At 44.9% G+C, this 26,055-nt stretch overlaps 1 protein-coding gene across 1 annotated transcript in view; it reads right to left on the bottom strand.

The window, feature by feature from the left end:
- Positions 1 to 16,408, bottom strand: part of USP24 (ubiquitin specific peptidase 24) — a gene marked incomplete at both ends in the record, with an annotated part of 58,595 nt that extends 42,187 nt beyond the window's left edge. The window contains 6 exons of the mRNA XM_079535768.1: positions 121 to 156; positions 993 to 1,115; positions 1,617 to 1,760; positions 3,122 to 3,189; positions 4,146 to 4,311; positions 16,103 to 16,408. Coding sequence (XP_079391894.1) covers positions 121 to 156; positions 993 to 1,115; positions 1,617 to 1,760; positions 3,122 to 3,189; positions 4,146 to 4,311; positions 16,103 to 16,408 — 843 coding nt within the window. The remainder of the gene's footprint in view (positions 1 to 120; positions 157 to 992; positions 1,116 to 1,616; positions 1,761 to 3,121; positions 3,190 to 4,145; positions 4,312 to 16,102) is intronic.
- Positions 16,409 to 26,055: the final 9,647 nt, after the last annotated feature.

The following is a 26,055-nucleotide window of genomic DNA, read 5'->3' as shown; positions in this document are numbered from 1 at the left end:
TGGTGGCCCTGCGTCTGGCAGGGGGTTGGAGATTCATGATCCTTGAGGTCCCTTCCAACCCTGGCCATTCTGTGATTCTGTGTAACAAGTAACAATTCTGCTTGCTTTTTATTTACCTACCCTGTTTACCAGATCCACCAGCCACCCATGAGGTTCCTTAAATGATCAAAATATTAACAAATTAGCAAACACAACACCAATGCCAAACATTTGTCTTCTGAAACACATTTGGATAGACACATTCAGCCAATAAACCCAGACCTGAAATGCATGCTGTTATTTCCCAGAAAACAGGAATGTGTTTATAACAGCTCCTTTGCTAAGTGTGCAGTGGGAGCTCTGGGAGGTTCTCATTTGCATCACCCATTTTTGGATCCTCCCTAACATGACTGACCATGCGTTGTGGTAACAATACACACTGTGGCTGCTGACTCACAAGCAGCTATATTTATAGCACATTAGCAGTGTGGAACATTACTAAATAACCTTTCCTAAAGCAGCAAACAGAATTTTCTTTCTACAGCCACTAACATGTTTCCTGGGGAAAAGATTTACAACACTGAGGCTCCTTTTTAAGACCCATCTGTCTGGAACAACTGTGACAAGTCAGCACAAACCCAAAAAACCCAGCTCTTTGACAGTGTGTTTGACAAAGTTACCCTAAAGGTGGGTGTCAGGAAAGCACGAATTCGAGTTATCTTGGTCATTCCATACTCAGCAGATGCCAGTCCTTAGATACAACAAACCTACCCATTTGATTGTTGTGATAGTTTACACAGAAAGTACCCCAGTTTCAAGATCCAGGCTCCAATAGAGAACTGGGAAATCTGAGATAACAGGAAATCCAGTTCTACAGACCAATATGTACTCAACATCTATTTGTTGTAATTCTTGATGGTAATTAAATGTTCTTATTTTATAAATACGTACTAACCAGTCTCTTCTGGAAGAGAAACATCAACCCTAAAAGCAGGTGTTAGGGCCATGCTCACCTTCTGAAACGTGGATATGGGTGACACGGCGTGCATGTTCCCCTCCCCAAAGACTTCTGCCCAGTTTCTCTGGCAAACCTTCATTCGATTCTTGAAATGATATTCATTGTCAGGGTTAAATGCCTTGAAAGAAAAACCCATGGAAACAAACAGCATGACTTATGCAGTGATTTCAAAAGCATTCTGAAGCTCCAATTCAGTACAGACAATACCCATGTGAGACAGATATCCATATAAAGGGGGAGATAAAGTATCAGTTTTCAAAAATTAGCAGCCATGTGTCAGCAGCTTTGAAGTACATTTGAGAGCAGATTTTCAGAAAACTTGAATAGCATTCACATACTGAATTGCACATTGGGTGTTAAAAACCTGCAGTAAACAATATCTGCAGATTGTAAGACAATATGCTGCAACTTAAATAGGAGAAAAAGCAGTAGGAGAATAAATATCAAATGCCAGATACCCTAAGTTGCATACAAAACACAGGACACAATTTAAGACAATCATCAGTAAAGACTTCTACATTTTGATGACACTTGCCAATGAATTACATTGAAGCCATTTTCCTTATTACTTAAGCAGATCCCTGAGTTTAAAACGCCACAGTTATTAGAAGACAAATACCATTGTAAGCACACCAAGCAGGCCCACAGGAATAGGATCTTGCTTTACTCTTTCTGCAACCAGGTCCACCAGCAGCATAAGCATGTTGTATATTCCTTCGTGGATTTCAGTTCCCCATTTGTGAACAGCGCTGGATGTCAGCAACTACCAAGACAAAGCAGGAGGGCTTTTGGTTTGTTTTTCTTCTCAAGTTTGAGCAAAATCACATAGAAAAGGTAAAATTCTTCAGCCTTCCCCACCCCGATTATTTTCAGCGCAAATGTTTCCCCAGAGTGTAGTAATAATCACTGTCTGGTGTGTTACTTCAGATGCTCTTTCTGTACTTAATGGCTTAAGAGTTAATTACATTGGTTATTCAACTGAAGAAGGCCTTAAGTCAGTCCGTGACAAAAAATACTTATCAAAGCAAACTGTTTTCTATTTCCACTCACTGGAAAGATTGTAACCTTTGCAAAGAATAACTGATATGCAACTGTTTGCAAAACGAACACATGACTATTAAGTCTTCAAGTGCTTGTTCCATGATGCTGCACTGATTCAGTGGTAATAACCATTTATCAGCTCACACTTTTTTGTTGGAAAACAAAGCACACAGAGAGAGGTATTACTGCTGCCTTTTCTCTAATGAAACATGCTCTTTGTGGTCTAATCTAGCTGTTTAAAGAGGACATAAAGCATTCACTTTGCATGTGTTATTTAATTTCTGCTTAAAGAGCTTTGTACTTCAAATACAATGATGTTCTGTACCATTTTAAGAAACAATAGAATCAGGTTAAATAGCTTGCAAAAAACTCAGCAGATTTTAACTTAGCACATTCTGAACTTGGATTTTCTTCCAGAGAACCAGTCTACATTTTTATTTCAAGTGCACACAGGGTTGGGTAAATAAGAACAAAATGCAAGTTTATTACTCTCATAGCCAAATACTTTTTCCCTTACATCTTCATCTTCCTTGAATACACTTAGATTTCAGTATTTTAAGATTAGGACCAAGTAGTTTTATTTAAAGGTATATACACACTTGTATACATATGGACTAAAAACCAGGCAAGAAATTTAGGTAGCATCCAAAACAGAACAGCAGGAAGGAAAGTAGTCTGGGAAGCTCCATAGAGAACATTCACAATAAAAGAGAAGAAAAGCCAGATAAGCAGGTTAGGCAAGAATCGAGGTGAAAGAAGTAAGAATGTTGCAATCCTTCAAAGAAGCAGCAAAAAGAACAGAGTCAAGGAAAGCTGATCCTGAACTAAAGGATGCATGTAACTATCTTTAAACCTGCCCTTAGGCTCCACCAATTGCTATAGAGCTCTTCGTTAAAGTAGAAAAGGAGGAAAAAATATATATATATATATATGTTCAAGAGTTGCAGAACTGCAACTTAAGAGTATGATTTTAACCTAAGAACACACACTGGTTCCAGTTTCTGAAGTCTGGGTTGCAAGACAATACTTCCACCATGAACAACTCAAACGTGAACAAGGAATTAGCACACTGCACCTACTTACCTTTTTAAATGCTTCAGGCATGCATCTGTCCATAAATCTCTTGCAATTCTCATCAGAATCAGAAAGACCTTCGCAGAAAGGAAAGAGTGCACATGCTTTAAGTTTACCTTAGGAAGCTCAGTCTCAGTTTCTGAGTACATCAAGGAAAAGCAGCAGTAGAAGTGCTGGTATTCATGCATTATTAAGCACTATGCTTTTTCAGCTGCAGAAGAGCGTATCAAAAGAACTTTCCTTTTAGAACTACGATGCTTCCAACTGGTTCAGCTTCTACAACTTCTTCAAGCACATGAGTAAAACGTGCATTTCTCCCTTCCAGATTTATAACTAACTTCAGATCCCTATTGGGGCTACACTTGCCCCACCAAAACCAAACCTACTCATGGTCTTTTAATGCAAGTTAAAAAAAACACAAACCAGAACCACCAACAGCCTCCACATCTTATTACCTCCCTTTTGGCTGCTATTGGGCACGATGGAAAAACTACCTGCATTCTCACTCTGCCAGGAGTTGGGCACGATGCCTCTCCAACAAGCTTAACCATGGCCCAAGTACTAAATACAGCCCAAGTCCTGAACACAGAACAGTCAAATTGTTAATTCTAAAGCAGTCTGAGCATTTCACTAGCAAAAAACAACCAGTTACACAAGGCTGGTACAGCACGGATTTAGATGACAGCTTGTTTTTCCACAAATGGAAAATAACCAGCACAATGAAAAATGAGTCGGTAATTCGGCTCTGAAAAAACAGCAACTCCTACAGTCATTAGAACATAAAGAAACATGTGCTTTTCTTGTTTAAGAAAAAGAGCTTAAGTAAACAAATTACTTTAGAAAAAAAAGAGAACAACACTCCTATTATAGCATTAGGTAGAATAATTCATTGGTAATAATTCACTTTCACAGAGACGTGATCAATCTGCAGAGTGCTAAGTAAACAGCTGCAAACTAATACAAGAGGTTTAGTTGCCCACTACATGCCTCTGAAATCTCATGAACAGATAATCTTTGTAATTGTAGAACTTACCCAGTCTTGCTAGATATGTGGATGCAATCAGGCACTTGCCTAGAGATTCCTCCCGCTTATAGGGTATGGACCAGTGATCTGTTAGAACTCTGCTCTCTAGCTCATACAAGTTGGTTGTTGGAAACTCAATGCCTTCTCCAGAGCAATTCCCATTTTCATCATTTTTCTGTGAATAAAAAGAAGCTCAAGTGAAGCAATTTTTACCTCTCCTAGACACATTCAAGGATTTTGTAGCTTTGGAAAACATGGCTGTACTTTAAGCAGCAAGTCAAATCCTTAACAGTTCTTAGAAGCCTTCTGTTTTTCAAGGTAGGATTTCATATGGCACAATTACATACCTTCATATATCTCAATCTAGGTGATAACTGCTGTGTTTACATAACTAACTGCTAACTGATTGGCAATTTAAGCACCAAATCTTTTTCCTTAGCACTTCTGTCTGGGATGGGATATGCTAAGATCATCTAGTCTATGGGAGATTGTAGAACACAAAACCAATCTTCAGAGACTCATGCATGTTGATCCTGTTTTCAACATGAAATAGTTTAGTCCAAGAGAGGTGAATTTCATCACCCCTCACCCAATCACACTGAAAACAAACAAGACTAATCTGCTGGATTAGCCAAAGAAAAAAAAAATTCAGCTACAGTTGCCCAGCAAGGAAACTACAATGGTACTTCTCCTCAAGTCCAAATAAGTTACTGGAAAGCATTCTGGAATGCAAACGGAAAAAAGCAAGCAGAAGGCTGCAGCTCAGCTTTCCATGTCCCATTGCTCGTGGCACAGAGCAGCAGCTATTTTTGTGCACTGGCAGCACTCAGAATGAGCCCCTGTCCTTTGTTAGGTGCCACACGAGGTAACTGCCTCAGCAGTGCCAAACACGACTCTAGGAAAGTTATCTATTTCTCCTATGTTGTTTACTCTTTTCACACTGCATCAGCGCTATCTAGCCCACGTGTCAGAGTTCACAGAGACTTTCTCTGGCTTCAAAACAGCGAACAACTGAAGCAGGAGAAAGGACAGAATGTCTGGGTCGGGCACGGCAGCAGCCAGGAGCAACTGTCCAAGGAAAACACAAGTGTCATGGGGTAACAGGATCGCAGCCAGAGGGGAGCCAGGGACACACGGCGTAAGCTGAACGAAATGGCTGCACTGGAGAGGACACGGCGTATGAGGAATGGAATCAGTTTGTGCAGAAGGGCACTGCAAGCTCTCACCGCACTCACTTGTTGCAGGATCAGACCTGTGTATTAAAATGTAAATGGATCCTATTCACTTTTATAACATTATGAAAGTCACATTATGTCAAGGAAATGGCAACAGTACAGAGCTTACCCTATGAACTTAATAGGCACCGTGACAACTGCACACAGTGGCTGTACTTAATGGTAGGTTCTCGACAGCAGCACTGCAATTTATAGGAGCGTAATGCAAAACAGCACTCAGGCAAGACAACGGGTCGGTGTTTGGGAAGATGCCACCTTCCCACAATGCCCTATAAACACTCAGTCCCAAGTTTGCCATTATGGAAAGCTATATGGATCTCCAGCTTCTGGAAATTCTCTGATCCAGCACTGTGCAAGGAAGTCTAACGTAGCTCACATCTGGTAAATCACCCCTTGTGAACTTCTGGAGAGGGGATGTTTGAGTGTCCAAATAAAAAGATACTGAAGGTATTTAAAAGCAAATGCTCTCTAGGAAATATCCTGCAGCAGTGATACAGCTTCTGTAGATGATATCCACCCAGAACATATTTCACTTCCTGCAGAAAATGAATGTCAATTTATAAGGAAAGCCCTTAATGCTAACTGCATAGAATACAACAATTAGCTTAATAAAGGAAGTCTGACTATAGTGCAAACATCCCATTGCTAGCTCCCAGATTCCATTTCAGCCTGGACTTGTAGCACAGGCAAAACAACATCTCAGCAAATGATTACATTAAGAGAGCTGTGCTTTCTTCGTTCCCTAGAGCACAGTACCCACAATGAATATCCATTACTAACATCAGCGTTTGAGAGGTGCAGCCCCACGGCAGTGCAGACCTTTCAACGTTGCTGAAAAGCTGCACCTGTTGCTCCACTTGCCCATAAGTGGAGCTGCTCTTTACTCACCTCTTCCCCCACAAGCGATGAGCAGCACCTGCCATATTACAGAAACTCATAATGAGTGAATTCATACATTTTCTTCACGGTGTGCTCACAGATAAGGGCATTACCATAGCAGCTATGTTCAGAACAGAACTGGTCTACTGCTGTACTGAGTCTCCCAACAGAATGGTGACAAGAAGATCACTGTGATTCAGCACCAGGGTGCGGTGCTGGAAACTGCCCTGACAACAAAGGGAATTATTTGCATTGGAGGAGTGCATCTTTGGCACATTCTGCTCACTAAAAGTGACAAGTCATCCTTAAACATCAATTTTCTGCTACTAAAATCCTGCCCAGAAAGTGTGAAGCTTTATCATGTATTAATTTTAGAACTCATCACATAAAAGCAGCCTCACAGCTGCCATGAAACATGCAACAGCCTCAGAGAAATGCCAATGTCAAAGTAAAATTCCCAATCATTAACAAATTTCATACTCTTGGAGATTGCCACCATGACCAGTTTGTACCTCATCTCTCACAGTATGAGCAACTCTGAAAACACACTGCTGCTCTTTCATACCTGTAGTGCACAAAACCCAAACTGTTCACCATCTAACTTGCAATCAGTGCACTGCTGTTTGCACTGAGGGTTCAGCAGTGCCCCAGCTGCCACACCAAGGTGCTACACAAGATCTTCCAATGTTTTATGCTGGCTCCCTGCTAACCAACACCCACTGAAGGGCCTATTTGCTCTCCTGCCATTCACAAGGACAACACACCACAGCTCTGAGCAGGTAACGGTGGTTAATTAGTGCTTTGGAACTAAGGGGCTAGGAACTGTCACTGGAGAATCTTCTGGTAGCCTTCACAGGCCTTTATTTCACCTGGGGAAGAAGAGTATGTGAGAAAATATCCTCACTTCAACAGTTTCAAGAGCTGATTCAGGGCTGTCACTCAGGAAATCCGACATCTCCCCAGGCTGTCTGCAGTCTGAAGAGAGACTTCTGCATAGAGCCTGCCACGAGGACTAACACAGAACAAAGATTAACCCTTGCATAGGAAGTGAAATAGAAATTAACTTTAACTGCCAAAAGTTGACAGTTCAAGGCTCCAAAATGCATTCCTGCAGCATTCAGTTAATTGACTTATCAAGCTGTTCAGTGAAAGCTACTGACTTCCCAACGCTGGTCACTTCCCATAAAGCAACAAGGAGCTCAAGAATATCTGATGTTAGTTGGCACTCTTTGGAATGAAATTACAGTCAAATTATAAATTCAGCTTGTTCATTTGATTTTGAGAGAAGGATATCAATGCAGTTCAGTGTCACTAGAGCTAAGTTATGCCACATGCTCTTGAATCTTATATAATTAATGAAACAGAACCAGAAAGTCACATTTCTTTTAATAAATGATGGGATCGGAGTTTTTACAATCAAACTGTCCCTCACCCTCACGCATCTCCAAGTGGTTTCCACAAGTGATTTTACAGCCAAGCAAACAGAATTTGATGTGCTGCTGTACTGCTAACAAACAGACCTCTTCTTTGTTACCATATCCCAACAAACATGATCGAGGTTAACTGCACTGAAAAGCTGTAATGAAGAAACACAATGCCCTTAAAGCCAGAACTAGAAGACAAAAACGAGAGGCCCACCTCTTCCTTTTAACACAGATCTACCCAGCAATAAGGATCAGCTGCCCTGTGCTCCAGCGGCCCTCGCTGCCAAGTGCCAATAGCAGCACTTCCCCTGGCACAGCACTGCTGTGTGACTCACTGCTGTGTGCAAAGCAGTGCCCAGCACCCAGGTGGAGGCCCTGCATCAAACCCCCATACAACCAGTAAGAGCAGTTCTTTGCTCACTCATCTATCACGTCCATCAGCTTCTGGGAGCAGCCATGAGTCCTGCAGTTATGACTTGCAGGTCTATCTGTCACACTGCTGATTAAAGCAGCTTTTACTTTCACATCTGGGTGTCATTTTGTTGCTTTTTTTCTTTCCCATTTTAATTAACCCTTAGGGGGAAGATACCTGTTACCCACAATTGATTCACTGGAATAAGAACATAAAGTTTTTCAAATGAATCAAAGCTACCACTCCACACTTAGGCAGGAGAAGGCAATGTTTTAACACATGGTTACATCTTCTTACTTGGAACCCACTTTGCTCTGATAAAACTGAAAGAACGTGAAGCTCTGGTCAGGCTGCATATCAGGAACCATCCATAAACAACTCACTGAGCAACAGCCACTTATCTCAAAACGTAGTAACTGTTTCTAACTGTCATACTACTCAAGCAGATACAGCATCATTCCCTTGCTTTCTTGTCTAAGGAAACACATACCTGTATGCAAAAATCCCTGAGCATGCTGACAGAAAGGAATGCTTTCTATAACCTAAGTAAGCTTGTTGGTAGATATGTCACTGTTCTGTTCTTTTTTGCATAGAAATAAAGCCTTTAAGTTCATATTTTTGCTATGCACTACTTGACACAAGCAAAGAGACTTGTCAGAGGAAAAAACACGAGGATTTAACAATGTTAAGGTGAAGCAGTGATCCCATCCTAGTCTGTCACTAAAGGAAAATAAACCCTGTGTTAAGGACTGCTCTCACCTGGAGCCAACTTGGACTCCCACCATAAATACCTTCCAAGAAAAGAAGTGATTTGTTTGGTGAATGCTTTCATGCAAAGATTTGGACTCTGACCTTAACAGAAACAGCACAAGCAGGTTATCATGAATGCATGGTTAGAATGAAGTCTCCTCAGTATGCATAAAGGATTATAACCAATCAGCCACCAAAAATATGGCTTTCCCCCATCTCTCAAGAACTACATAAACCTAGGAGTAAGAACACAAGATGAACTTGGGTGGGGAAGAACTACAGGTCGACTGGGGCTTTCTAAAACACTGCTTGAACTGTACCCCTGATCTCCATGGTGATAGTGCAATGCTGCAGTGCAATACCCCCACCGTGCCCAGTGGCTCAGAGAGGAGCACAGTGCCCAGCAAAACGGACCAGAGCGATAGCACTGCTCTTCCCAACCCTTCAGCTGGTGTAAGCACAAAATGCACTGCTTATCACCACACAACTCAAACCAACTGAGTGGAATCAGATTAACATCTTAATAGAATAAAACAACAAATTGCAAATGCTTGAGTCAATATGTCTGTTCCCCTTTGGCAAAGCACCAGGCATGAACAGAGAAGCGCTGCAGAAGCAGTAGATAAAGTATTTATTCTGACAATTCAGTGGCCAAAATTCAAGCTCTGGAAGGGAAAACTAGACAGCAATGCTGCTAAACACACCCCTAACACTTCTGTTCTATTATAGAGATGCACAGCGAGACAGAAGCAACAAAGAAGCCGAGAATGAGTTTGAATTTCAGTTCCACTGCACATTGTTACAAATTTGTGATCAAGCACCAAGGAAACCCATCTGTAAAGGTCTCCCAAGACAGCTCTGCTGGGTGTCAGAGCATGAGAGGTGAAAACTGCTGTTACACTGTGAGCAGGAAGATCAGGTGCCATGAAGCACTCAGTACACTGGGGTTTAGTTTTCTTTTTTAATTTGGCCCACAGAGTTTAACTGAGCCATACATACCAGGGCCTATTTCCATGGCAGCAGAAATACGTGATTTTTTTCAAATTAAGAGTTTACAAAAGAAAGGGGCACTTCCTTTCCATCCTTGCCCTCTTCACACAAAGAGCCACTGTTCTTTAATCCAAAAGCAAGCCAAATGATTTGCTGGAATTAACTTCTAACACTGGCTAATTTGTTTTTATTCTCATTCTTCCTCAGTATTTCACTTCCTTGTTAAACAGCTGCCACAGAGCAGCACTTGAAGCTGGGAAGATGACCAGCAAATGCCTCCAGAGAGCCCCGTGTCAGCTTCCTGCCCAGCTGAGGGATGCCTGCACAGAGCTGCCTCTGCAGGCACTGCCCTGGCAGTAATTAAGAGGTGTCAGTCTCAATGTCAAGATTACTCCTTACAACCTTACAAAATAACAGGCTTAACAATAACAAGTTCTCCAAAACAAGGCTTGTTTTCCAAGTTAGCAAACTGCCCCTCCTGCATTACCCCAACCCTCCCTACCTTCTTGCTCTTAGTGGTGTCTCCAGGATGATGCACAGGGAATTCTCTTCCCAAATCCAAGGCAGCCCCGATGCAGACAGAGCCTAAAATGAAGTTCTACACCAGGACAGCTGGTTTAATTTTTGAGAACAAAGATGCTGAAAACCAAGAGTGCTAAAGTACTAATTCCACTTGACATTCCCATGGCACCCAGCCAGGAACTCACCGCCAGAATCCACCACAGAGCTTTATTTGATTGCTTAATTGTTTTACAAGGCCAATTTCTAGACAAGCCACACTGTAAAGCTTCCACTTGAGAATGCCAGAAATAGTCACTTCTGCAAAGCTCCACTCTGCTTACAAGACAGAAGACCAACTTAAATTTACAAAACTGTGAAATCCATTGCATTTCCTAAATAGCTTTTTTTGTCTTTAAGTAAATACAGCTCCTTCCATTCAAGGACCAAAGCACTCCACAAGCTTAACGTCCATGGTATTTGCAGTCAGCACAAGCCATTACCCTCGTTGTACAAGCCAGCAGCTACAAGGTCCTGCTGCAGACCCTCCGTGCTGAGCTGGAATGGGTTTTAGACACAGAATGGGAGTCAGAAATGGGTCCTGGCGCTGGCACTCACTGCAGTTGCTGACCTGTTCCTCTTAACATCAACAGCACTTCTAAAAGCTTCTTGGATGAGTTGCACTGTAAACCTTACCTACTAGGTTGTGGATGCCCCATCCCTGGAGGCATTCAGGGCCAGGCTGGATGTGGCTCTGGGCAGCCTGGTCTGTTGGTTGGCAACCCTGCACATAGCAGGGGGTTGAAACTTGATGATCATCGTGGTCCTTTTCAACCTAGGCAATTCTATGATTCTACTATATCTGGTATATATGAGCTTTTGATCCAGTTCAACTAAAATTAAAATAAAGAGTACATGCTAAAGGAGACAGAGATAGCTAGTCGATCCACTAATAACAACTCACCCAAAAAGTCACAGTAATGACTCTGAGAAGCAGTTTAAAAACAAATCAAGATCTCATTTCAGGAAGGTTTATAGCAATCATGTCCAACCTGCAGTCTGCGTGCAGCCCAGGACAGACATGAGATTGTGAACTCTCGCCATCATTACGTGATTCTAGGGATATCTGCCACAAGCAGGTCGTGCACAGCTGGAGCACGGACCATGTAGGTGGCAATGGGATGTGGCAGAGGTGAGTGCAGTGCAGGGCTGGCTGTGCCTCTCACATCAGCCACACACACAGTCACATTAGAAGCCACGTGAGTTACATGTGCCGGAGCCATACAAGAGTACTTGTATATACAGTACAGGTGACTGCTGATCATTTTTCCACCCACCTGCACATATGCACGCCTGTGAAGACAGGCAGTTATTGTTATTAAGCAGACATGGAAGTTTTCTCATTTATTAAACTTAGAATCATAGAATCACCAAGATTGGAAAAGACCTAAAAGCTCATCCAGTCCAACCGTTCACCTATTCCCAATAGCTCCCACTAAACCATGTCCCTCAACACAACATCCAGCCTTTCCTTGAACACCCCCAGGCTCGGTGACTCCACCACCTCCCTGGGCAGTCCATTCCAGTGCCTGACCACCCTTTCTGAAAAGTAATACTTCCTCATGTCCAGCCTGAATCTCCCCTGCCGTAGCTTGAAGCCATTTCCTCTGGTCCTACCACTAATGACATGAGAGAAGAGGCCGACCCTCAGCTCACTACAACCTCCCTTCAGGAAGTTATAGAGAGCAATGAGGTCTCCCCTGAGCCTCCTCTTCTCCAGGCTGAACATTCCCAGCTCCTTCAGCCTCTCCTCATATGGCCTGTGTTCCAGACCCCTCACCAGCTTTGTTGCCCTCCTTTGAACACGTTCCAGGGCCTCAATATCTTTCTTGCAGTGTGGGGCCCAAAACTGGACACAGTACTCGAGGTGCGGCCTCACCAGAGCTGAGTACAGGGGAACAATCACCTCTCTGCTCCTTCTGGCAGCACTGTTTCTGATGCAGGCCAGGATGCCATTGGCCTTCTTGGCCACCTGGGCACACTGTCGGCTCATGTTCAGCCGAGCATCAATCAATACCCCCAGGTCCATTTCCTCTACGCCGTCCTCCAGCCACACCGCCCCAAGCCTGTAGCGTCACCTGAGGTGGTTGTAGCCGAAGTGCAGGAAAACTTGAGTTTGTGTTATTTTATAAAATAATTTAATAAGTGAATACATTCACTGCTGAAGTACCACCCAGAATACTTGTGTGGCGCTGACAAATGCTTTAATTTTCAGTGCTTTGATTCATTGGCTGAACACAGTCCTGTGAACAGCATGCAGCCCTGCCTTCAGTTCTGAGAGGAATTTACAACAGATTCCAAGATTTTAAAAAAGTCGTCTTTTTTTGGTGTTTTTGTGACCCCGTTTTCAGTCGACACAAACACATCACCCGTGAATTATCAAATGGAACACACAGAGCTGCAATCAGATATTCAACTCAGAGTGAAATCTGATCACGTCTCTTTACCAGACTTTTATAAGAGAGAGAGGAATATCCCTCGCTTCACCACCACATCTCATCCACGCCCCTGCTATTTGTCAGGACATGTAGACATCTGCAAACAACTGATTTCAAGGTTGAAGCTGTTCAGATGTTAAGATCTGGACCCACAAGCCTTGCTTTTGCTTGTCCTGCTCTTCTCTATCCTGTTTCTCTGTGGCTTGCTAAAGTCAGCGCCCAGGGCGCTCACGGCAGTTCCTGGACACACTGACAGCCAGTGTCATCACATTCATTTATGGTTTCATCATAAACCCCATGGATTCAGCAGCAGTTCACATAACAGCTTATTTGTCAGTCATGAGAAGATGAGCGTAACCCTCTCCTTTACTCCAGAGGATCACAGTACAAATCTTTGTGTTGCCTAAGGAACAAACATAAGAGAAGCTCAGATCCTTGCCAAAACGTACTTATCAGATTTACTTCAGCCAACAGACACAAGCGTAAAAGTTGTATCAAACAGGCAAAGCTACCTCTATAAAAGCAGCTGATCTGAGCCTGTCAAAGTGGTTTAGCACTGCAGAGGGCAGAACGCCGAGCCAAATGCAAACATACAGATCAGCTTCCCAAGATTTCAGGAAAACTGCACAAGGAAACGTGAAAACCATCTGTATTTCCAAATTCGTTGAGCACGGTCATGCCAACAGCACAGATCACAAGCAGTAACTTACAAATGGAATCGGTGTGGAAAACATGAACCTGATGATTCCAACATTTGAGCCCTTGTGGAAATGAGTTCATGTGTGTTCTTACGTCAAGTCTCAGATGTAACACACACAGCACGCATTGGGCCGGCTCACAACAGCTGTCTTCCAAACTCAGCCCCCTGTATCACCTCCAGATGCCCCTGAAGATCAGCGGTGCGGACCACCGAAGGAGGACTCAGACTGGCTGTACTACTTCACCAAAGGAAAGATGTTTTTATGGGTAAGATATGTATCTGGTTGCTGTGGTATTTTCAAAGAACACCGACAGATGAACCTTTCTTTGATCAACCGAGCAGAACAGATTCTAACATTATGTAATAGAATCCAAATCAGCATATACAAACATAATGGGTTCATTACCGGTTAGAGAAAACGTCAAGTGTTTAATCATCCATGGATCTACTCTGATATGCACAGCAAACTGCACTCAGCCATAAAAAGAACATATACAAAGTACAGAGCTGACACACGTGTCTTGGAGCATGGCTGAAGTCTGCCTGTTATTTTTAAATAAAAAAGAAGTCTAACTTTCATTCACATGGTTATGGGAAAGATCATTAGACTGGAAAATAATTATTTAGGGGAAAATTGTAACAGCTGTGCTCATCCCCCCCCCTCTCCCCCCATGTATATTTACTGACATATACAAGCCAAAAACCAAAACAAGCAAAGCAACGCTACCTCTCCTTTAAGTGAGCATTAAAATCAGCGTGATGATGAGAAAGAGGAATGCATACTGTTAGAAGGATCTCTCCTGGCAGGAAGACAAGCAGAAATAACAGCTGAATTCCATGCTACAAGATAGCATGTGGACACTACAACATAATGTATACGACTACACTGAATAATACAGGTGTTCGTGCACTTGGCTTTCCATTCAGCTTCACAGGCCATAAGCTTGTATTGCATGGGAAACTGCTTACTGATTAACGACCTAAATAATAGCTGTAGTTTATTAAATATACTTCCAAATTAAATTTGGAGAAAAAAAAGGCTAAAAAGCAATTAAATATAATTTGTTTCCTTGTCGTTTTATGTTGAAAGCTGCTAAGCTGCACTGCAATGTCAGACAAGCAGAGGAAATAATCCTAACTCTCACAACTCTTAGAGGTCCAACTATTGCACTACAAAAATGTAATGTACACATGCAGAGGAGTCGACAGGTATTCATATGCAAATACCCCCAATTACTAAATTAAGGCCCGAGTTTATACAAAGGTTAATGTAGCAAGATACTTTAATCCTTCCACGCTTATTTTGTGGATTTGTAATCATCTGCCTGTATTCAAATGCTTTGGTTTTCCTCCTTCAGGTTATCAAGAACACAAAGCAAACACCAACATGAGCAGCGAAGGAAACTGAAGTTAGTTTGATCAGACATACAAACTGCAATAATAGGAAAGAAACCCTGATAGAATTGTCAGTGTCATTTGTAATAGGAGCAGCAGTGGGGGGAAAAAAAAGTGCTTTTCTGAAGTTTAAAGTGAGAGCTTCTCTTTAAACGTCACACTGACAGCTCATGTTAGCTATGAGAGCTGATAGGAAAATCCACTCCCTTCACAGTTACAAAGACCTGGATGTGAACGAGCAGAGCTCTTTCTCACAGCCTTTCAAAGCAGAGCCTGGCAACCAGCTCCCTCTTGCTTCCACCAGTAACGTGATTTGACTCCCGCACAGTACACGTGCAGTCCAACAGATCTCTCCACATACATTATCATCTTCCTACATCAGGTAAGGATCTGAACAAGGAAATTCAGCATAAAAATCACCCGTTCTTATTCCGCAAGGTTGCACTTCGTGACAGCACTCTGAGGCCATGGATACAGATGATCTGTGCACGTGCAGTTAGTAGATAGTATATACATTCTCATATATACAGATATTTTATTTAGGTATATACACCAGAAGAGAGCACTTCTGGCTCAGAACACCCCTAGGACACTGCTCACTGCAGTCTGAGGGGGTGCATGAGCTCGAGCTCCATGAGAGGGCTGTGCAGAGCAGCCTGCAGGCACCACACAGCACAGCAGTTCTGTTCTTACCCTATGGACTCCAGAGTCTGTGCATCACCAATGAGCTCCTTCCATGAGTGCTGCGGGAAGTTTTGGACACAGCAGAACTGGAGAAGGCCGTAGGCAGCACCCAGAGCCACGGGTGGACATGCAGGGCAGGGAGCCCCGGGTGCTGGGAATGCATGGAAGGGAAAGGCAGAACGAGGAGAGCTGCAGGAGGCTGACGTTCTCCAGCCCCGCTGCTCCAGGCGTGCTTTTCAAACACGGCTATAATTTATAAAGCCTTTGTCTGAAGAACGTTTGAACTCATTGTACGCCCGCTTCTGAACGCGTTCGGCTCACCCGAAGAAAACCGAATGCAACAAGCACTCGGGCTTATCCAAAGCAACACCCGGACCTCGCTTCCCCTCGCGCGGAGCAAACAGCTCCGAGAAAACACAACACGGGGCCGAAAAGATCCCGGGGCAGCCATCCCGCCGGCAGGGCCGGGGGGGGAAGGCGGGGCGCCGAGCCGCGGCTCACCTCGGTCTCCACCACTTCGTGGTACGCGGGCGGAGGGTCGAAGCCTCCGCCGCCGCCGCCTCCGCCGCCGTCCCCGTCGCGGGAGCCCTGCCCGCCGGCGGGAGAGCCGCGTCCGGGCTGCGGGCCCTGCCCGCTCTCCATGGGCTCGTAGCCGCCGTAGTGCAGGCCGGGCCGCTCGTTGGTGAGCAGCGCCACGGCCTCGTTGATGTCGTTCTTGGCCAGGCGCAGGGCCTTGCGGATGGCGGCGGCGTCCGAGAAGCCCATGCAGAGCAGCGTGGTCATGTGCTGCTCCTCCTCGCTCTCCATGGCGGAGCAGGAGGGCGGCGGGGCCGAGGGGCTCAGGCGCTGCCCGCCCCGCGCGCCGCCATGTTGACGGGAGCGCCTCTCCCCTCAGCCGCCGCCGCGGCCGCCGCCCCCCCCGCTCCGCGCGCGCCCTCACACATACGCGCCTCGGCCCCGCCCTCGGCCCGGAAGCGGCGGCGAAGCTCGGCCGGGGAGCGCCCGCGTCACGTGACGGGGGAAGTTCTGTCGGGGCATGAATGGGGCCGGGGGGAGGGAACGGCCGGCCGCCATGGCGACGGGAGCCGGTGGGAGGGGCCGGGGCGGTCACGTGAGGGCGCGGCGTTGCCGCGGGAATGGGACGAGGGGCCTCGCGCCCGTTCCTGTAGCTGTGTTGCTCTGGCGCTCTTGCTCGCTGCGCGCGCATCAGAACGCGAGGCTGCTCGGGCGGAGCGCGTCAAAAGTAACGGACCCCTAAAGAGGGTCCTTATGTCACACAAAACACACCGCTGCGGCTCGAGGTTTGCAGGCTTAAGGAAAGAAAAAAAAAAAGCAGCGCTTCAAGGCATTCAATTAATATTCTGGATATCGACTCGTCCCTTGCTCGTGTGACCAGCGCTTAGATTGCGCTTTCTTATGTCCGAGGTGAGGTGCAAGTTGTGTCATTCGAGGTCCCAGCTGCCAGAGTTGTTTGTGAAGAGACATTTCAGGGAGAACGTTTCAGTTTTATATGAAGAAACAGGGAGAAGCAGTAACCCTGTTTAATTAGGAATGAGAAACATAGAGCGAGTCTTTCCAGCTGAGGCGTCAGGAGGTTCGTGGGGACACGGGAAGGAGCTGAAGGAAGGAGCAATGCCCTCATCATCTGCCTTTGGGTAACCGGGGGTTTACAGCTGTGTAGCTGCCAGCCTGATACGACACATCTGTTGGTTGGCTGTGCTGCTGTACAGCAGTGATTACTTTGGACAAAACGCATCCTATGTGTGTACCCTGAGGGCATGAATAGCCTCTGTGTTACAGAAGAGACATTCTAGAGCAGAAACGACTTTTTCGGTAAGTGACTTTCACTGAGTTCACTGCTGTGACTTCTTGTTTTTCATAAAGCTGTTCACGAGCCAGTCCCATGTTTTAGAGCTCACTGCTCTGATGGTGAATGCAGTATTTTCACACAAAGAGAAACAGCTGTATTGCCTGGTGGAACTTATGTGTGCAGCCAAACTAACAGGTATCTCTCTGCCTTGTTGAAGTCGGAGGTTTCCAAATCTCTGAACTATTTGGAAGATGTCCCTCGCCACCCTGATTTCGTTTTCTTTGTTATACATTATCAGCTCTGATTATTACATATATACGTAGAGACTGCTAGAAGAGAAAGCTGGTTAAGTTAGCACCAGGTCTTCAATGTGGCTCATGTTTTGCTCAAGGTAAAACTGTCTTTCTCATCTTTTGTTAGAAAGAGTAGCAAGATACCAAGGGAAGCTCTGTATGAGCTAAAAATCAACAGTTCATCATAAGTCTTTTGTAAATAACGACTGAATATGTGAAATCAGGACAAAATTTGATGACAGTTCTCCTCTACCACTTCGTACTTAAGTGCAGAAGGAGCTGTATGAAAACTGGCACAGTAGTTAGAAGAAATTCCTTTGCAGATGTTGCACGAGTAGGAGTGTGTGCCTTTATGAATCACAGCTCATTGCTTTGGAGGGGAAGAAGCCTGCTTTCCTCACTGATGTTAATGGTTTGGGATTAGGCAAGAAGTATATTGGATCTCAAGATGATAAGAGGAGGCTCTGTCCTGTCTGCCAAGTAAACAGAAAGGCTCTCCTCAGCCTGCAGGGCAAATGTTTCTTGTGGGCTTGAAATGTGTTACCTGAAAAGGCAACAAGCCACATGATGTCATGTTGCAGGAAATCGCACCACCAAGTGGAGACAAAGAGGTAAATTTCTGGTGGGAGCTCTCCTGTCTCTCATCTAAATGCACCAAAGCCTGGCAAGAGGAACATATTTACAAAGATTTCCCCAATCTTAAATTTTTGGTCGGAAAGGTGCTTCTTGCTTTCAGTACAGCTAGCAGTTGTGGCACAGAAAGTCTTTACTGCTTGAGGAAAGAGGATGTGAGATGTTGCAAAACCCAGCTTTTATATAGTATTGTGAAGCACTAATATAGCTTTTCTGTAATGGCTTTATCTTTCCTTCCTTCCTTCCGTTTACTCCTTGTCCCACCCAGTCTCTTCCAGTTTCCTGCTTCTGCTTTATTTATAGCTAAACGTAATAGGTGGGATTTGGGGGAGTGCAAACACACCTGAATTACTGGAAATCACACTTCTTATATGTAGATATTGACAACAGATGATGCCTTCTGCAGAAGGATTAGAGGCATTGGTGTAGTGAAGGTCTTTGTAAAGCTGGGAAATACAGCTGCAGTGGGCAGATAACAGAGTACGTGCATGAATGCACGTGAGGTCTCAGAGAGCAGTGCAGCTTCACGGAAAGCAATAATTTTAACAAACACAAGGAGCGTGTGAGTCTATTCATGACCACCGACTGACAGATTTATGTAACATACTTTTAGAGTCTGTCTGTGCTGTGGATTTTTGCTGCTTTCACAGCTTTTGGCCAGCTAGATAGCAGATATGTACTGGGATAACCTCCAAGGCAAAGCTTGCTGTCAGCAGTGATTTGCAAAGAGATGGCTTACCTTGGTTTCAAGCTGGGATTACTCACGTATGCTGGTAATAATAATTACAATATTTAGCTCTGTTACAGTGCTTTTAAGATGGATATCTGACACACCTCATAGGGGAAAGGAGGGGTGTCATTAGCTCCTCAGCATGTATTAATTTTTACAACTGCTATTAACTGTAGCGGAGCTAAGAGGGAAAACAGGAAGGCGAACAGATCTCGTGGTGTTGGTGTGCCTCCTCCTGCAAGGCCTGTTGTTGTTCTGGTGTCCGAAGGGAGCAGCAGCTGAACTGTGACTGTTTTTTCTTCTTGAGTACCCGCTGTTCTCCCAAATACAAAAATGAAGGTTTGTACTGTTCCCCTGAAATGGAAGCAGCATGATGTGAGTATGAAAAGAGTGGTACAGCGTGGTAAGGGAGACAAACCAAAGGGAGAGAGCAGCCTGCTCTGGGCTCTGACCAGATCTGCTCCTCCTGTTTCACTGTGTGGTTTCTTTTCAGCTCCTCAACTCAGAGCATCTCCTGGGGCTCACAACACAGCTCCACAGCTCTGGGCTGAGAAAGAGAAACAACTCAAAGGGAGTACGTTCTTCCTGAAACAGGCTTCATAAGCTATGGGAAATGAAGCCGAGACGGAATTTTAAATCAAGCTGAAAGCACTAAGGTGCAGAAATGCAGAGTGGAGCTATTCAGTAAAATAAAATTTGGAACAGAGCCCTGAAAAGATCTTTAATTATGACTAATCCATTTTTAATACGTGTGGTTCTAGGTAATTTACTTTTAAAGATCATTTCTCTACTTAGGCTGGTTACAATTCTTTACTGTCATTTTAGATAAATGGTGTGCTGACATGTGAGCTCAGAATCAGATGAGCTGCAACGACAGAGTTAGTTCCGATGCTGGAGTGACCCTGGGTGAGCTGCTGGTGGAGCAGAGGAACAATACAAACAGGATATTCAGTGCAGGGCTGCCGTGGCACCCCGAGGGACCCACCCTGGGCAGGCAGCTGAATGCACACACTGTCCTTCAGCCAGCTTTGCTGAGAAACTCAGCAGAGTAGCAAGCTGTAAGCTCAGTTTGTACAGAGGCAAACATTTGGAGTGACTGACTTGGAAAGTTCAGGTGTTCCTGATGTACCGCTGAACAAGCCTGTGAGGCACCATTATTTCACTCTGTGTGCTTTTTTTTGCCCTCAGTTTATCCCAGCCTTGTTTGCTGGTCCCTTCTTAGAGAACCCTCTGATCCTGTGATACAGAAACACTGAAGTTACACTGCTATGGTAAGCAGTACCCTCGGTGTCGTGACTGTTGTGATACAAATCCAATCATTTTCAGACTTGGCAGTCATTATAACAAAGAGAGCTGTGAAAAGAAATATCAAGTCAATGCAAACATGCAAGAAACTGTGGTGGGGAACAGCACAGAGGCTTTTCAGGCAGGTGGGAAACGAAACAGTGGATCCAACGCTGATGGGATATGCTCAGACCACAGCAGTCTAGCTAAGGGCAGCAGTGCTTGTAGTAACATGCAGCTCTCTGAGGGTGAATGCTGTTTTCTGTAGTTGTGTATCTGATATCTAGTTGGCATCTCCTTGATGTAGGCTGCAATGTGGTGCAATGCGATAGAGCAGCAGGGAACTCCTTGCTGGCTTTTTGCCCTGTGTGCAGATTCCTTTTGAATTATGTTTTGACCTTTAAAGCAAGAACTGCTTCTTTAGCTTCTGATTGTCTGAGTTCTGCATTGCAGCTTGAGAAACAGGGCTGGAAAGCTGGGGGATTTTGCGAGCTCTTAGTGAAACACGGAGTCAGGTAGGAAGGGCCTGCTGAGGGAGAAACACCAAACTGTCCTGAGATGTGAGGGAGCGCTTCACAGCAACACAGACCTGCATGGTGCTGGGCTTAAATCAGCACAAAAGACTGGTTTGTACTAAATGCTCGTCCCCAGATCCTCTCCTGCTCTTAAGAGACACCTCTCCCTCCGGTTGGAAACAGTACCTTGTTTGTTCTTAGTGGTGTAGGAGCCTGAAGTCATGCTCCTCCTGCCAGGGTTTTGTACTTGAGCACTGCAGGCACTTGGCATCAGCAGCCCCACACAGGAGTTTTTGAGGTGAGGGGAGTGAAAGCCAGTCTCCTGGCAGAAAGTCTGGGTTATTTAGGTAGAGGATCTGTGATGGAAGGCCCTCTCACCCTTTCAGAGCTTTAACGTTGCCGTGAGAGCCTAAAGCCTTGGATTTCTCCTGCCTCATCTGCCTGCTGGCACTGGCAGCCTTGTTGTCCCTTTAATAATCCATTTGATCTGTCAGTGACTCATCTAAAGCTCTTATCTTCACCAGCAAGGTGCTTCAGGGCTGGGTTGCACACATCAGCCCTGTTACTGTACTTTGTTATCAGCTCCTCTTTTTACTCCTTTGGTGCTCCCAGCCTTTGATCTGTTACTGGATTGCAGTAGTAAGTTAACTTCCTTATTTTTTTACTTGGTCTTTATGCTGCATTACATTGTGCAAGGCTATAACCACTGCACGAACGCTGCAGTCTCTGCTGCCTGTTCACTGCTCTCCCAAGTATGTCCATACATTGGTGGGTGAACCCTTCCCAGGTAGGTTCCCCACAGTGCTCAAGCAATCATAGTAGGAGTCACTTTCTGTGCTCCCAAGTCACTTTATGTAACCAGATGGCCATTTCCACCAGACACAGTATAGCTAATGTATAGCCTGAAGTTATAATATGGTTAATTCTTTCATTCCTTCTCTCTGATGCATTTATGTGGCTGTTGCTTTTACAAAACTGTGAAGCTGGGGCTGTTTGCTCCATCTGTACAGCAGCTGGTGTGGGCCCTGCCTTGTCTGTGAATCCTGGTGTTACTGAGCAGTAATGAGTCCTGCCCAGCAGCAGAAAGTCTCCTTTTGCTGGTCAGGTTGGATCTTGTTTAATTTGGGATTGGTTCTGTCAAAGCTAGAAACCTCAATGGAAAGAAAGGTGCTCTGTCTGCATCAGGTCTGATGGAACTTTGTGTTCTGTGTTTTACAGTTGTTAGCTGACAATCCTGCCTGATACTGTAGACATCAGATAGGCCACATAGAGAGACTTCCTTCCTGAGAAGAGTGGTCTCTTCTGCCCAGAGAAGCACAGAGCTTTTCAGGTAGCTGACTCATTCATGTGGCTTCCTTCCACACAGGCTTTTTGGTGCCCAGTAGTTGAGCCCGCACTGCAGCCTCTGTTGCAGCCTCACTGCATCTTTGAGGCTACTTCAGCAACATTTATCGGCCTATTTTCATTACAGTTGTCATTGCTCAATAGCTGCATGACCTCTGCTCTGGTGTCAGATTTGTCTGGAGCTAGCAAATGGGTTACGAAGTTATTGGGGCACGGGGCAGTAAGTGACAAAAGCAGAAATAGCACAGTAGTTCAAAACGTATTTCCTTAAAATCAGCTAAAATCATAGTAGTGTTGAAAGCAAGACCAATGGCAGCATCCGGGCCGCTTCTGCTCAAGATGGTGTTTAATCAGGTGACCTGATAAAGCCTTCCAAACTCACAGGAGTTGGGGCAGAAACTGGCATAGCAAACACGTGCCATCTTGCAGCCTACGAAGCAGTTGATTTGCTGCTGTTGTGGACCAGCGACCCAACTTATTTTGTCTTTATGCTTGAGGATGGGCCTTAGCTGGGCTTTGGAGTGGAGGATATACTTGCTGCACCTGGGTCACACAGTTCAGGGGATGCTGTGCAGTATTTATCTCCTGTGGGGTCCAAGCAAGTGGCACAGCCCTACCGCCACGAGGTCTGACCGCAGTCAACTGATCCTAACACAGTTTAGTAATACAAATCACTTTCCTTCCACAAGCCATGTTGGGTGTGTTTTATTTATGCCTGAAAACCTCTCTGCTCTCTCATGTTATGATTCATGCAGAACTGTTCAGTGAATTAAAAGCTCTGCCCTGGGTGTGGGCAGGAGAAGGGCTGCAGCACGGTATGGAAACATAGGAGATGTGGTCCAGGCTCCTGGGGGAGAGCAAGGCAGGGAATGGAGATGCTGATCTTGTGCTGTTTCACAGATTCATAACTACTTATCCATGACTATATTTCAGGCCGGGACTACAGTTGCTGACTAGCAGCATCCTAGGGCTTTTTGCCAGGTTTTAATTGTCTCTTGGTATAATGGATGCTGGAATTAAGGCTGCTCTGGAGAGAAGAGGTGTTTCACTGCTGTTGCTGTTTTCCTGGGGCTTCCATTAGGTCTCCTTCCTGACATTTCCCCTCTCGTGAAATGTGTAGGTGAGTCATTTATAAATGTACAGAGAGAGCCCACATTTAAGGGTAATCCCCACAGAGAAGGGAGAATCTGCCCTGGACTGCAAGGCAGTTCACTTGCAGAGTTGAAAACAGTCAATTTCTTCCGAGCTTCAGCACCTTTTTGCTGTGGTGGATATATGGCAGCAGGAGCAGGAGTGGAGAACAGACACACTGCTTCCTCATTAGCACCACCTATTACAGCATCATGTCCCAACTTCAGGATGAGGAGAGGGACTTTTCCTGCTGAGTAGCTCCTTCTTCCATCTTCCCCCCCCTCTGCACAGCTGATGCACGCTGTGGTGTTCAGGGCTGCATTCAGCCTCAGTCTTTACTTGCTTTTGCACATCCTTTCTGAAGTGAATTCACCTGGCATGCAGGGATGAATGGGTCTTTTCCTGGAGCAATCCAATCCCTGAAACATGGGTATTAATCTCTGCCCTTCTTGAATATTCTACGAGTAGGTATAGCTGCTGTATTTGTTTCCTCACTGTTTAAACCATGCAGTTTCTTGAAAATCAAAGTTAATGTAGCTGGATTTCCAGCATCTCTGATTGCCTTTTATCTTTTCTGTGTGGCCTCACTGTTGTCGTTGGGAACATGGTTCTTCTGCTTGACTCCATTTCCACAAAGCATAGGGGTATGATCTACCTGCAAGCCAGTGTCAGGTTAGGGCTGGCTGAGGGATTGGTTAGTTAGCATCCTGAGCAGGATGAGCCAGTGAGAGCCCAACTGTCACAATGAACAAAACTAATGCTGTTTGATGGCGGCGAGCAAAAGGGATTCTTGCCTCTTATCCGGAGTGTCTGACGGCTCCCGATGTGTGGCTGTATCTGCAGGCACACTGCCCTCTGTTGGTCCTACACGGGCTCTGGGCTTGAGCTGAGGAATTTGCTGTGTCTGTGTCCCGGTGGCTGAGGAGGAATGCTGCGGCCTCGTGGTGGAATCTGGTTTGCAACGCGATTTGTGAAGTCCGTGTTACAAACGTTGCAGGCAGTTCCGAGACCCCTCCGTGATTTCATCAGAGGGTTTATGTGGAGTTTCAGAACTGTATGCAGCCAACTGTGAGAAAAATAACCTATTACTGGTTTACTGCAAGACAGATGATGTAAGAATCTGCAGAAATCTGCTATTTGCATTCTTGAACACACGGTGGGAGACTTTCCTACAGTTTCTTCTATAGGTGAGGCTTTGATGTAGATGCTGGAAAATCCTAATGATGATATAAAAATCTCAGGGAATTTACATTTCCAGTTGCTATGGAGTTGTAGGAGAAGTCAACTTGCTTGAAAGTGACATCATTCAAGCTCAGTGTTGCCCTTTGGGTCTGTAGAATGATTTGGAGTGAAGCTGAGCGTTGGACTCTCAGTGCTGGTATTTTAATACTTGGGATGTAACGATTTCACGTTCTGGCTTTTCTGCTACATGTTTTATTTGTTGCTGCCCTTGTGTGCAATCATTCTGGATTGGCAATGTCTGACATTGTGTTCTTTATGTCCTGGAGAACCTCATTAATCTGCACTGTATCTCCTATCTGGGTTCATGTTACACTGAGATGGAGGGGACTAGGAAAATTAGTTGTTTTTCAGAGCAATTGTGTCTTTTTGTTTTGTCTTTTATCAAATGATTGTTTTCAGCAAGGAAACCCATTGTGACCTGGAAGGGTTTGTTCTCACTGCACGTACTCTTGAAGGAGCAGCAAATGGAAATAGTTCTTGGGTGTGAGCGTCCTGAGGCTGCACAACTTGATAGATAACTGCTTGTTTATATAAAAGCAAACAGAGCCACAAAGCGAATCAAAAAAGAATTTAAAAACAAATAGATGCTGTGATCCCAAACATCTCACCTATCTAGCATCAGAGGAAGGGGTCTCCAAGTGATGCCTCCTATTTGCTTACCTCTCCAAGTTCCCTCTCCAAGAAATATGTATTTTTTAATGCCTAATGCATATCAGGAATGCTTAGGTGCCTCTTTTGGCATTCTGAGTCCTGAGGGGTCCTCTATGTGCAAAGAAACATCGGGTTAACCTGCAGCTGGTTGTCTGACAAACTCCTGTTGTCCTATGATTGCTGGAACCTCCAGAAGTCAGACTACGATGGCAGAAGTTGGTGTGGCAGGAAAGGGAACCTTTCCATGAAGGTAAATCGGCACAGATTTGCCATCATGGGAAGAAACAGCTTTTTTGATATATGCATCTCCTCAGCCTCTGCTCTTCCATCCCTTCTTTCAGGGGGATGCATATGCCACCAGTGTGGTTTCTGAGGTGTTTTTTGGAAGTCTGCCATGCAATGAATGCTGACATGTCACACAGAATTATAAGGACTGGAAAGGACCTCTGGAGATGATCCAGTCCAACCCCCTGCTAAAGCAGGTTCTCTGGAGGAGGTATCGGTGGTCTGCTTCCTCTGTTGCGATTTCCCTGCTTCTGTGCAGGTGAGAAACCAAAACTAGGCCTCTGGAAGTGGAAAGTTTCTGACCTAGTGCCCAGACTCACTTCTTTCCATGGCCTTGTAACCTTGCTGCTGGCAGTTTACTGCTCTGTGCTGGTACTGTCTTGCTGGGCTAACTCAAGGGAAAGGCGTTCTCCAAGCCTGACCTCACTCCAAATCTCCACTTGGTATTTTTATAGTGATTTACACCTTTCTGAGGTAGAGCCTTTGAACCAGAATTTTCCTTAGAACTAAAATAAAAAGGGAAAGCTGGAAAAACA

This window comes from Tetrao urogallus (assembly GCF_951394365.1).
Source record: "Tetrao urogallus genome assembly, chromosome: 5".
Lineage (NCBI taxonomy): Eukaryota > Metazoa > Chordata > Aves > Galliformes > Phasianidae > Tetrao > Tetrao urogallus.
Note: the sequence above shows the minus strand (reverse complement) of the source record. Positions and strands in the feature narration are given on the sequence as shown.